A 13070-nucleotide genomic window follows, 5' to 3' on the forward strand; every position below is an offset into this window, starting at 1 on the left:
CCAGCCGTTGTGCAGTCCATGTCAGCGCTTAAGCTCGGCTTGTCAGCTGCAGGGGCCCTGGTTCCAGGCCTGAGTGACTCTCCCTATCTTGAGGGCCACCTCGGAGTCCCTCCCCTCTGGGTACCGAGATTATTGTTTCTTTGAGGGGGGTCGGGGTGGTGATCTGCTGCATCCCCTGCCTCAGCCGGATGACAAGTTGACAGCCCAGGGGTCCAACGTCCCTCACCCAGTTGAGTCCATCAACCTGAAGAGTGTGCAAAGGAGACCTCCCTCTTATTTTCAGTCACTTCCCTGGCTGGAGCCACCGGGGAAGGGGTGGGACGGAGGCCAGCGGGAAGGGGGCGGGTGGGGATTAGGAGGGCCATGTTAGCCTGGGTTTTGGAGAGGAACCCAGGCCAGCCTGGGGGGCAGGGAACCAGCCCGTGAGGTGGGTTTGCTTTCCTAGGTAAGAAAATGACTTTGGTGCCTATGGACGGGGTGAGGGAGGGCACCTGGGCATTGATGTCTCAGGAGTGTTTATCTTTCCGAGAAGCAGTGGGGGCGTGGGTCCTCTGTGTGTGTGGATTTGCTTGGTAGTGACTCTATGTGTGGGTGAAGATGTTCAGGGTCGGGTAGAGAGTAATATTGGTGGCTTGAGGAAGAGGAAGGGATCTCTGGTTTTATCAGCAAGGTAGGGAAGATTTTAAGCTCTAAGGAGATCCAGAAGAAGGTGGGAAGTAGGCATTGAGAGGCTAGACATGCTGTGCTAGGGGCAGGGCATGTGGGGGAATGGGGCCACCTGTGCCATGCTGACCTCGTCTTCCCTCCATTTCCTATTGTTTCGCTTCCTCACCCCCCTCTGTCATCTCTGTTATCCCCTGCCTCTGAACAGAAGGTGCTGGGGCTGCTGCTGGCACATTCAGCAGATGTGAATGCCCGGGACAAGCTGTGGCAGACACCATTGCATGTGGCTGCCGCCAACCGGGCCACCAAGTGCGCTGAGGCGCTGGCACCCCTGTTGAGCAGCCTCAACGTGGCTGACAGGAGCGGGCGCAGTGCCCTGCACCATGCAGTGCATAGCGGGCATCTGGAGGTGAGGACCATGTCCAGTCCATGCCTAGTCCTTCCCTCTCCTTCCTACCCATCTTCCCTGGCTTCTGGGCCATCATCCCTGGGGAGGAGAAGCCCTGATGGTTATATGAGCCGAATGAATGGTCACATTAGATTGAAATCCTTGACTTGGACTTCAAGAGGGTGATAAACTCTCTGGAGTTACACGGAAAATGTTTGCATACACGCCTTTTTCTGATGTGAGAGTCAATGTCTTTCAACACATTTTTAAAAACTTTTCAAGAGTTTAAGATCCACCAGATCTCGGGATGTAAAGTATACCATCGGGAATATAGTCAGTAATATTGTAATAACTGTGTATGGTGCCAGGTGGGTACTGGAAATATCAGGGGGAACACTTTATAAAGTATATGATTGTCTAACCACTGTGCTGTACACCTGAAACCAGTACAAAATAAAATTGAAAGTAAACTGTGATTGAAAAACAAAAAACAAAAAAAAAGAACCACCACCAGATCACCTGCAGACTTCCTCATACTTCCGGTTTGTGTGGGATCTCCTTCGTAGTGCCTGCTTCCTCTGTTCCCTCTGGTTCTCCAGATCAGTGGTCGCCAACCGGTGGTCCGTGAGGTCTGAAAGGTTGGTGACCGCTGCTCCAGATTGTTCTGCTCAAGAACCAAGACCATGCCCTAACTGGCTTGGCTCAGTGGATAGAGTGTTGGCCTGCGGACTGAAAGGTCCCAGGTTCGATTCCCGGTCAAGGGCACATGCCTGGGTTGCGGGCTTGATCCCTAGTGTGAGGCGTGCAGGAGGCAGCCGATCAATGATCCTCTCTCATCATTGATGTTTCTATCTCTCTCTCCCTCTCCCTTCCTCTTTGAAATCAATAAAATGTGTATATATATTTTAAAAAGAACCAAGACCATGAGGCTGCCTCAGCCTTTTCAGGAGCTGAGGTCTCTGTTCTTAGGCAGGTTGAGGGCATGAACTTGGCACTGAAGGTGTTTCATATCCTGATACAGACGGTGAACCTGCTCCTCAATAAGGGAGCCAGCCTGAATGTCTGTGACAAAAAGGAGCGGCAGCCTCTGCACTGGGCAGCTTTTCTAGGTGAGAAAAGATTCACAGGAAGAGGAGGCATTTGATCATTAAGATTCCTGGGCAGGGAGTGGGGGTTGCTGCCCTCAGCGAGAGGCACTCCACAAACCCTGCTTGAAAGCATCCTCTCTTCTCAGGGCATTTGGATGTCCTGAAACTGCTGGTGGCCCGGGGAGCAGACCTTGGCTGCAAGGACCGCAAGGGCTATGGGCTGCTCCATACAGCTGCTGCCAGTGGCCAGATTGAAGTGGTGAAGTACCTGCTCCGGACGGGGGCTGAGGTGAGGGTGCTGAGTACAGGGGCTGGGGACTGAGGGCAGGGAGTCGGAGGTCAGAGTGTGTTACGGAGATGGGAAGGTATGGTTTTGGGAGCCATGGAGGATGTGGTGGAAGGGCCTGAATAATGCTCACCTGAAGTAACAGTGCCCTCAGTCTTTAGGGTCGGGATCTGAGGGAGCTGAGGCAGTTACTGGATTTCGGGTTCTCTAGGCTGTTCGTGCCAGCTACCACTTTGTTTAAACTGATACTTCCCTTTCCCTCACCCCTGGAAATCCAGATCGACGAGCCCAATGCTTTTGGAAACACAGCTTTGCACATCGCCTGCTACCTGGGCCAGGATGCTGTGGCTATTGAGCTGGTGAACGCAGGAGCCAATGTCAACCAGCCGAACGACAAGGGCTTCACGCCACTGCACGTGGCTGCCGTCTCCACCAATGGCGCTCTCTGCTTGGAGCTTCTGGTCAATAATGGGGCTGATGTCAACTACCAGGTACCTGAAGGGATGAGGTACCAGGCGGGGGAGAGGAGCCTGGCTCTGGGGTCCTGACCATATCTCCCTCTGGATAACTCTCTGGGAATTGTCCACTTGCTTCCTGGGCTGTTCAGAGCTTGCCAGGGACCTGTGAGAATGTGGGCCGAGAATGTGTCATAGGACTATACCATCCTCAGGGATGTGTCCTTTAAAAGGGGGAACAGGGCATTCTCTGTGCTTTGCACTGAAAAAAGAAAAGAAAAAAAAACACACGCCGTGTTTCCACAGAGCAAAGAAGGCAAAAGTCCTCTGCACATGGCTGCCATCCACGGCCGTTTCACCCGCTCCCAGATCCTCATCCAGAATGGTATGGATTCGGGAGGCTGCTCCCTTCTCCTCTTCCCCCAGAGAACTCATTTCTAGAAAGCCCTTTCCTTCCTTATTCTGCCTCCCACCACGTCTTGCAGTCAGGATGGCACCTGGAGTTCTGAGCTAGGCACCAGTGGAAATGGCCCTGCTCTGCCTGCCCCTTCCCCTGAGGCTAACAGACAAGATGACACATGTGGAATGCTTAGCCTGGCACGGGCACATCCTAAGCACTCGGGAGCTAGCTAGGAGAAGTGGTCTGAAGCCTAAGGCCGGCCTGAGTTTATGTATGTGCACCCCCCTCAGGCAGCGAGATTGATTGTGCTGACAAATTTGGGAACACGCCACTGCACGTGGCCGCTCGCTACGGACACGAGCTGCTCATCAGCACCCTCATGACCAATGGCGCGGATACCGCCCGGTGAGTCAGGGCTCCTGGACCCACTTCTAGGCTGCCTCAGACTGTACAGATGGCTCACATCAAACATGGAGGCACAGAGAAGCTTGCTAAAGGGAAGCTCGCCATCTCCTAGGCTGGTGGTGGGTCGCAGGAAGAGGTCTAACTGGTCCCTCCTGGACCGAGGAGTGAGCCCCAACTTCTCCCTAGGCGCGGCATCCACGACATGTTCCCCCTGCACTTAGCTGTCCTTTTTGGATTCTCTGACTGTTGTCGTAAGCTTCTTTCCTCAGGTATGTGCTGACCAGGTGGGAGTTGGGCAGGTATCTGGGGAGCAGAGGCCTGTCCCTCTGCTCAGTGCCCTTACCTGGGACCTGTGGCTGTTCTGGCCCCGCAGGTCAGCTGTACAGCATTGTATCTTCACTCAGCAACGAGCACGTGCTTTCAGCTGGGTTTGACATCAATACGCCTGACAACCTTGGCCGCACCTGTCTTCATGCTGCTGCTTCTGGAGGGTGAGTTCTTCCCCCTCCCAGGCCTTGAGAGGAGAGCCGGGCAGGGGCCCGCCGCTCCCTTCCTGCCCACGTCTCTGCCCCGCACAGTGGGAGCAGTTCCATCCCTCCTCAGCCCCTCCCTGCGCCTGTGGCTTCTCCTAGAGGCTTTCACTCTCTTAACCCTCATCCTTCTTCCTTTTAGGAATGTTGAATGTCTTAATTTGCTGTTGAGCAGTGGAGCTGACTTGAGGAGGAGAGACAAATTTGGAAGGTTTGTTAATGTGCACAGGTGTACCTAGGGGTTGTCTGATTAGAGAGACAAATGATAGAGCGAGGGTTGGGGAGCTGGAGGCTAAGTAAGGAGAATGTGACAGAGCAGCTCTTGGCTGCGCATCTGAGCGCGCTTGGATCTGTCCCTGCTTCTTCTACCCCGCCTCTTCCACTTCTCCCCAGGACTCCACTGCACTACGCGGCCGCCAACGGCAGCTACCAGTGCGCGGTCACACTGGTGACTGCTGGGGCAGGCGTCAACGAGGCCGACTGCAAAGGCTGCTCCCCCCTCCACTACGCTGCCGCCTCTGACACCTACAGGAGGTGAGGCGCCCACCTGGCCTGCTCAACCCCACGCACCTCCCTGAACCTCCCCCTGACTTCCTCACTCTCCCTCCACAGAGCAGAGCCCCACTCACCTGCCAGCCACGACGCTGAAGAGGAGGAGCCCCTGAAGGAGTCCCGCAGGAAGGAGGCCTTCTTGTGAGTAGTGAGAGGCCGGGGGGCTTGCCCCGCGGTGCCGGCTCTGTCCCCCTCCCCCCACAGGCCTTCGGCAGCAGTGCGTGTGGAGCCTCTGAGTGTAGTCCCGGACTAGGCACTGGGTAAAGACAAGAGTACGAGGCATAGTTTCTTCCCTCAGGGAGCAGGTGGTCTTCTTGAGAGGGTCAGAGAACCAACCCACACAGTCATTTGTTTATGCCACAGGCATTAATGGAGTAATGACTTATTAGCTACCACGTACTGTGTTACGTACTAAGGATAAAGGGTAAATTACCCTACATTTCTGCTTTCTAAAAGCTAAAAATCTGTTGAAAAAGATAAATGAAAGGACACATACATTCTAATGTGAGATGTTAATAATAGGGGAAGTTGGTACGGAGTATATGGGAACTCTGTACGATCTTCACAGCTTTTCTGTAAATCTAAAACTGTTCTCAAAGTACAAGTTTATCTTTTGTAAAGGATACTGACAAAGAGGCTCAGCTTTGTGATCTTTGGGAAGTAGCTTAACCTCTCTTTGCCTCAATTTCCTCAACCATAGGAAGGATAAGGCTAGTATCTACCTCATAGGGTCATTATGAGGATTAAACTATTTAATGCACAGGAAGTGCTTAGAACAGTGTGACACCGAGTGAGTGCTAAGTATTATATTATCACTAGTACAACGACTACTAAGCAGTGCGAGGGGTGCCAAGGGAGTACAGAGGAGGCGGCACTAACTGGAAAGGTTGGGGACGGCCTCACAGAGGAGAGGGTGCTGGGGCCAGGACTGAGGAGTAGACCAGCTGGGCTGGAGGAGAAGGCATTTAAAGTGGGGGTCAGCATGCCTGGAGGTGGGAGAGTGTCAGTCAGCAGAATGCTGATAACTGGTACTGTGTCTAGGTTCCCTAGGAGGGTGTTGAAGCCAAAGTGGTTTAGGGCAGACCTGAAGGAGGGGCAGGTCTGGAGCTGGAGTAGAATGGGCAGGAGACAGCACACCTGGGTGCTGGCCAGCTAGGCTGGAAGGGGCCCGCCCCCCCCACCTCTCCCAGAACTGTGCCTGTCCCCACCTCACAGTCTACTCCTGCCCCCAGCTGTCTGGAGTTCTTACTGGATAACGGTGCAGACCCCTCCCTGCGGGACAGGCAGGGCTACACAGCTGTGCACTATGCAGCCGCCTATGGCAACAGACAGAACCTCGAACTGGTACGTGTGGGATCCGGCCCTGGATAGGGCACCTTTGTGTTTGTGGGTTCTGAAACCAAGGGGTGACTGAATCAAATGTGGTCTCTAGGTCAGGGGCTCAGAGGATGACTGTGGGTGGGGACAGGGCTAATATCTTGGGATTTCCAAAACCTGAGCACCTGCTCTCCTGCATTGCAGCTCTTAGAAATGTCTTTTAACTGCCTGGAGGACGTGGAGAGCACCATTCCAGTCAGCCCTTTGCACTTAGCTGTGAGTCCCAGCCCTTCCTGCCTGCCTGCCCTCACCCGGCCCACGCGCAGGGGCACGCAGTGAACTGCCCTTGCTCTGTCTTCGTGAGAAGATGTGGCAAGCAGGCTGCGGCCTGGAGAGGGAGAGCATCCTGAGGGGCCGGTGGGGGGACTGCTGGTCGGGGTCTCCATGGGCCCCAAGAGCAGAACGAGGCAGGTCCTGAGCTGTGTCCGTGGGTTGCCCACACCCCCCAGGCCTACAACGGTCACTGTGAAGCCCTGAAGACACTGGCCGAGACGCTGGTGAACCTGGACGTCAGGGACCACAAGGGCCGGACCGCACTCTTTCTGGCCACTGAGCGAGGCTCTACTGAGTGTGTGGAGGTGCTTACAGCCCACGGCGCCTCTGCCCTCATCAAGGAGCGCAAGCGCAAGTGGACGCCCCTGCATGCTGCTGGTTCGTGTGCCCCTTAGGTTGCTCCCTCCCCTGGGAGACTGGCCCACCATCCCTCCTGAATGGGATTGGGGTTGGGAGTGGAGTCGGGTGAGGAGGATGGAAACGTCATATACTGAGTTGTAGCTTCCTCTCCCCCTACCCCTTGAGCCTTGCCCTGGCCTCCTTCCCCCGGACCATGCCCTGACACAGGCCCCCTTTCCTCCTAGCTGCCTCTGGTCACACTGACTCCCTGCACTTGCTGATCGACAGTGGGGAACGAGCTGACATCACAGATGTCATGGATGCCTATGGACAGTGAGTGTGGGCCAGGGGTGGTGTGCAGGCTTTCCCATCACTGCTGGGCCCTCACCCTTCTCCTGCCCCCTCTGTAGAACCCCACTGATGCTGGCCATCATGAATGGCCATGTGGACTGTGTACACCTGCTGCTAGAGAAAGGATCCACGGCTGATGCTGCTGACCTCCGGGGCTGCACCGCCCTCCACCGTGGGGTAAGTGAGCCCTGGGTGGGGCTGCTCATAGACAGGCCTGCATGAGGAGCCCAGGGCCCGCCAGCAGTAGGACCACATCGTCTGGCAGGTGGGCCAGGACTTCGTGCCGAGTCTTATTGGGCTTCACTGTGTTTGCTCCTGGATGAGTACTTAACATCCGCAGCTGATCTCCTGATCACCTTGCTTTGTAATCACATACAGCCACCTGCTCACCAGCCAGGCTCTGCCCCAGGATACCTGCTGGCCCTGTCCCATCGGATGAAGATGCCATTACCCAGTCCTCCTCCACCATCCCATGTCCTAAAGCTGCCTCCTTGTGCCCAGGATTGTTTGATTCCCTTAGTCTCCGTACTCTGCATCTGTCTCCCATTCCAGAGTGCCAGAATTCACTCTTGCCATCCTGATTATATGTTGGCTTAGAGCAGTGGTTCTCAACCCTTGGCTGCACATTAGAATCACCGGGAATCTTTTTAAAATCCTGATTTCTGGGCCTCATCCTCCAGAAATTCTGTTTCTTTCTTACTAATGGTGTGGCCCCACCCCAAAACAAAAGAAACAGAATTTCCGGAGGATGAGGCCCAGAAATCAGGATTTTAAAAAGATTCCCAGGTGATTCTAATGTGCAGCCAAGGTCGAGAACCACTGGCTTAGAGAGTAAAGGAAGTAGCTGCTGATCACTGACACTTGGAGTCACTGTTGTAAAGACTAGGATTGGATGGGGTGGTAAACACACAAGACATACAGATGATGTGTTTGTAGAATTGTATACCTGAAACCTGTATTATTTTATTAACCAATGTCACCCCAATTAAAAAAAAAAAGACTAGGATGGGAGCTCTGGAGGTGGCTCTCACTCCTGGGCCAGCTCCAGTGACTGGTCATTGGAAAGGGAGTGGCTCCTCAACTGCACTCCCCACCCCAGGCAGTGACTGGCTGTGAGGACTGCCTGGCTGCCCTGCTGGACCACGACGCGTTCGTGCTGTGCCGAGACTTCAAGGGCCGCACACCCATCCACCTGGCCTCTGCCTGTGGCCACACTGCGGTCCTGCGGACCCTGCTGCAGGCTGCGCTTTCCACAGACCCCCTGGATGCCGGCGTGGACTACAGCGGATACTCGCCCATGCACTGGGCCTCCTACACTGGTATGGGTCTGGGGGCTTTGCAGGCTCAGGAGTGTGTACAGAGACGCAGGACAAGGGGGTTGATCTGGTTCTGGAGGTAGAATGGAGTGTCAGGAGATGGGAGAGGACAGATGTGGGAACCCTGGTGTTTTCTCTGTCCATCACTCCTCTTCCTTCCTCATGCCTAGGACATGAAGATTGTCTGGAGTTGTTACTTGAACACAGCCCATTTCAATACCTGGAAGGAAACCCCTTCACTCCTTTGCACTGTGCAGTGTAAGTCCCTTCCTCTGCCTCAGCTCTTCTCAAGGGTCCCTGACCTGGGCTTTGGACAGGAGTTTGCTTCTCTTGCCCCTCCTGCTGAGCCTTCCTCTTCCCCCAGAATTAATAACCAGGACAGCACCACAGAGATGCTGCTGGGAGCTCTGGGTGCCAAGATTGTGAACAGCCGAGATGCCAAAGGACGGTGAGTGAGTGGCGAAAGGCATGGGGAGAAGCCCCTCTGGCCTCCTTTCCTGTCTCACTGTGCCCGGCCCCCCACCCGCAGGACCCCTCTTCACGCCGCTGCCTTCGCGGACAACGTCTCTGGGCTCCGGATGCTGCTGCAGCATGAGGCTGAGGTGGATGCCACTGACCACACTGGCCGCACCGCGCTCATGACGGCGGCTGAGAACGGGCAGACTGCTGCTGTGGGTGTGTTTCCGGAAGGGAGGCGCTCCCCTGGGGTTTCTGCAAGATGGGTCAGCCCTGCCTGTGGGGTTCAGGAGGCAGGAGGCATGTCTTGGGTGTTTCACCCCCTGCAGATGTGATGCACAATATATGCAGATAGGAGGGCGGAGAGCCGGGATGGCTGCTGCTCTGGGGGAGGCGTCAGTCCCGCTCGGTCCCCTTTCTCTTGTAGAATTTCTGCTGTATCGAGGGAAGGCAGACCTAACTGTGCTGGATGAGAACAAGAACACTGCCCTCCACTTGGCTTGTAGCAAGGTACTGCCTGGAGGGTGGTGGTGAGGCTGCACAGGGCAGGGCATGTGAAGGGGCTGGGTGGCTTGATGGGGCAGAGGACCGGCGTGGAAGTCAGGGTCAGCTAGCCTGGCAGACGGTGGGGTAGCTCTGTCCCACTGCCACTCCCCTTCTCCCCTCTGTGGCCGTCATGCTTCCACTTCACAGTCTGCACTCTGTTCCTCTCTCTCAGGGCCATGAGAAATGTGCCCTCATGATCCTGGCAGAAACCCAAGACCTTGGCCTTATCAATGCTACCAACAGTGCGCTGCAGATGTGAGTGCCGGGGAAGGGGCTCCTGGCGGGGGGGCCGGGGGGGGGGCCGGCAGGTGGGGAAAGAGGAGCTGCATTCCAGGGGCTCTCTGGCGCTCGCAGTGTTTGCTCAGCGCCCTGCTGCTCAGGCTGGGGTGGCAGGGCAGCTCGCACCCCACTGCCTTCATGCTCCTCTTTCCTTTCCTCCAAGGCCACTCCACATCGCTGCCCGGAATGGTCTAGCTTCTGTGGTGCAGGCCCTGCTGAGTCGTGGGGCCACAGTGCTGGCTGTGGATGAAGAAGGTGACTGGAGCCCCCACCTTTCCTGGGTTTGGGGTCAGGGACACTCTTCAGGAGGTGACCTCTTAAATTTGCTATAAACTGGCTTTTTGTCCCAAGCACCAGCGTGCTAGTCTCTGAGGGAAATCTGTTGGAACCAGGTAGAGCCAGCAGGGTCCTCAGGAAGACCGCCCCCCATCCTTCAGCCTCCTGTCCCCCATGCTCCACCTTTAGCTCCACACTTCCACAGCCTACCTGTCAGCTTCCTTTGACCCTCATGGCCCTTGACCTCTGGCCATACTGAGTGCTTGCCTGCCTCGGTTCGCTCCACAGATAAGAGCGCTCAGGGCCTAGGAGAGGAGGAATGGGGGCCCAGAGATACAGGGCTCTGTGCCTTAGTTCTGACCCTTGCCTGCAGGTCACACCCCAGCACTGGCCTGTGCCCCCAACAAAGATGTGGCAGACTGCCTGGCCTTGATCCTTTCCACCATGAAGCCTTTCCCACCCAAGGACGCCGTCAGTCCTTTCAGCTTCAGCCTGCTCAAGAACTGCAGCATTGCAGCAGTCAAGACGGTGGGTGGCTGCGGGGCCCTGCCCCACGGGGCCTCCTGCCCCTACAGCCAGGAGCGGCACGGCGCCATCGGGCTAGACGGCTGCTACTCTGAGTAGCCCCTTTCCAGTGTCCCTCTCCCTGCCGGTGGCTTGATATCTTATTCTATTTATTTAGAAAAAGTCTATACATTTAGGGCACTTTAAAGGAGAACACGACTGGGTTGGGGGTTGGAGGGGGGAGAAAAGCACTGGGGAGCAGCTGCTCACCCCTTTGCCATACCATCCTGGCCTGGCAGGGGTCTGGGACTGACAGGGAGCACCCCAGGCCCTTGGTACCCCCAAGGCAGCCCCTTCTGCCAAGTGTCCCAAAATGATTGCTAAATGCCTGGCTCCCCCTCTTGTTACCCCACCTCTCAGTTCCCTCTTTCTGCTGCCAGCGACCCCAACTCTTCCCCCTGACTCTCCTCTCTGTGTCCCCCCCCCTCCTGCCAGGCAGATCCCTTCCTCTTCTTCCATTCCCATCACTGCCTCCCTGCTCGGCCGGCTCCTCCATCCCCGCAGCAGTGAGAAGCCTTAATCTCTGGTACTGTGTGAGCACTCTGGGGGCACTCCTCCCCCTTCAGGGGCAGCTAGTGGACAAGGGGGGAGGGTATTTAGCACTGGGGCCTGGAGCTTTTCCCCCATTTCTGTATCCCATCCCCCTAAAGTTCAAATGCAAAACACTTGAAGCAGCAACTACTGTACCTGGGCCCCAATCCTGCACTCTCCCCTGGCCGCCTCATATGCAAATCAAGGGCTGGTTCTGCCCCCACAGCCTACTCCTCCCACTCCCCTTCCCTGCTGGCCTGGCCCCAACCACGCACTTTAACCCGCTTCTTCTTTTAACTTCTTTTGGGAGGCCAGAGCCTCTGGCCATTCCCTCCCTGGCTCTCCTCTCTCTTAACTTTGAGGCTTGTCATGAATTTTTAAGTAAGCATTTTATCCTTTAGGGAAAGAAACAAATTAATTTCCTGCCCATTTCAAAACCACAGCCCTAGTATGTCCTATGTGTTTCAGGCATGTGTTTGCATGTGTGTGGAGGGAGGGACTGTGCTCTTCCTCCTGTGCCCCCATCCTATAGTCCTCTGCTCCCTGTCTGCTACCACCTTCCATTATGTCCAAGAGCGCCCACGGCCCCCAGTCACCCCTGATCTGAAGCCAAAGATGGTGGGAGGGGCAGGGCAGACTAGGGACCGTGGCTACTCGGGACCGGGCTTCCCCTCCCAGTGAGGATGAAGCTCTGATCTAAGGAGCAACAGCAGATACCGAGGCGAGGGCTTTGCCTCCCAGCAGCAGGGAGAGGGGTTTGAGCTAGGGGCTGCACTGAGAAGATTCCTCAAAGCTGCACCCTAAAAGCCAAACTGGGCTGGATGAGGTGGGGGCAGTTTCTTCTCTAAATGTAGCATTGAATTTGGCCCTGGTCCCTCCAAAAGCCCTGTCCATCCATCTCCTAGCTAAGCCTCCTGGACAGTTGGACCCCTTCCCACAGCCCAGTGTTCCCTTCCTCACACTCAATACCTCAGCCAGGGGCCAAGACACAGAACTTGAATAGAGGTCATGCCCCCTCCGTGCCCACAGCGCATCCTTGCCCAGTTTGGCTGCCATCAGTATTGTCCCCTGAGAACTGGATGGGCTTCGTTTACACAGTAGAGGGTCTGCCCCTGCCAGGGGACCCCTCATTCTCCTGCCCCGCTCTCATGCTTGCTTTATCCACCATCTTACCTGATTTCCAGTTGTAGCCCCTGCAAATCTTGCTACCCTTGCCAGGGTGGGCTGAGGGGAGAGGGAGCATCCCAGGGCCCCTCCCTCCCTCACAGACACCCTTAAATTAACCATACCTCATGCTGGTTCCCTGATGCCTGGGGTGTTTGTCCAAGTCCTTATTCTTTTCGTTCCTTGTCCCTTTTTATCCTCTATCTTGCTTCCCCCACCCCTCAGTTCCTAAACCATTTCAAAGCTTCCAAATGACCATTATTGGTGAGAAGGATTGTGCAGCTTTTAGTTTTTATTTTTGTTTTCAAAGCCAAAGGGCCTTGCAACGCCCCTCTTGCCCACCTCCTTTTACACCCCGTCCTCCCCTATACGACAATCAATGTGACCTCTCTTAAGGGCTGCAGCCCCCCACCCTGCTGGATCTGCAGAGCTTGCCCCTAACTTTAATTCTCTCTCCTGAAATCTTCCCATTCCATCCCCTCCCTCTCATTTTGGTGCTGGGAATTAGGTGGTGGGGGGCGGGGGAGAAGGGAGCCGGGTCCTCCAGAGCAGACTCTCGGGGTGTCAGTCGTGTTCTCCTTTATCAGCGTTCGGTGATGACAGGAGGAGTCGGAGTATTGGTCAGGAGCCCCATGGTTTTGCTGGATGAGATTTCTGGTGGCTGCTCCCGGCTGCCCCGTCAGCACACCGTCAGCCGTGCTGGGCATGTGGGGCGTCCTCGTCCTTCACGCGGCTGTGAGGCCTGGAGGACAAGCAGCCTCTCCTATGCCAAAAGGAAAACCCCACCCCAGGTTCTCCGGTCCCTTGTGTTTTTTGAATCATTTGACCATT

At 55.7% G+C, this 13070-nt stretch overlaps 1 protein-coding gene across 1 annotated transcript in view; it reads left to right on the top strand.

Moving 5' to 3' along the window:
- ANKRD52 (ankyrin repeat domain 52) overlaps positions 1–13064 on the top strand; it is a 20885-nt gene extending 7821 nt beyond the window's left edge. Inside the window, exons 2-25 of the mRNA XM_006093695.2 lie at positions 736–1072; positions 2073–2160; positions 2286–2428; positions 2704–2916; positions 3187–3265; positions 3571–3685; positions 3872–3954; positions 4059–4176; positions 4358–4426; positions 4609–4749; positions 4828–4908; positions 6000–6111; positions 6289–6360; positions 6594–6795; positions 7002–7089; positions 7167–7284; positions 8207–8426; positions 8594–8681; positions 8788–8871; positions 8953–9098; positions 9307–9389; positions 9598–9680; positions 9868–9959; positions 10354–13064. Coding sequence (XP_006093757.1) covers positions 736–1072; positions 2073–2160; positions 2286–2428; positions 2704–2916; positions 3187–3265; positions 3571–3685; positions 3872–3954; positions 4059–4176; positions 4358–4426; positions 4609–4749; positions 4828–4908; positions 6000–6111; positions 6289–6360; positions 6594–6795; positions 7002–7089; positions 7167–7284; positions 8207–8426; positions 8594–8681; positions 8788–8871; positions 8953–9098; positions 9307–9389; positions 9598–9680; positions 9868–9959; positions 10354–10604 — 3106 coding nt within the window. The 3' untranslated portion in view covers positions 10605–13064. The remainder of the gene's footprint in view (positions 1–735; positions 1073–2072; positions 2161–2285; positions 2429–2703; positions 2917–3186; positions 3266–3570; positions 3686–3871; positions 3955–4058; positions 4177–4357; positions 4427–4608; positions 4750–4827; positions 4909–5999; positions 6112–6288; positions 6361–6593; positions 6796–7001; positions 7090–7166; positions 7285–8206; positions 8427–8593; positions 8682–8787; positions 8872–8952; positions 9099–9306; positions 9390–9597; positions 9681–9867; positions 9960–10353) is intronic.
- The last annotated feature ends 6 nt before the right edge of the window (positions 13065–13070 follow it).

This window comes from Myotis lucifugus, unplaced genomic scaffold (assembly GCF_000147115.1).
Source record: "Myotis lucifugus unplaced genomic scaffold, Myoluc2.0 scaffold_119, whole genome shotgun sequence".
NCBI classification, from domain to species: Eukaryota; Metazoa; Chordata; class Mammalia; order Chiroptera; family Vespertilionidae; genus Myotis; species Myotis lucifugus.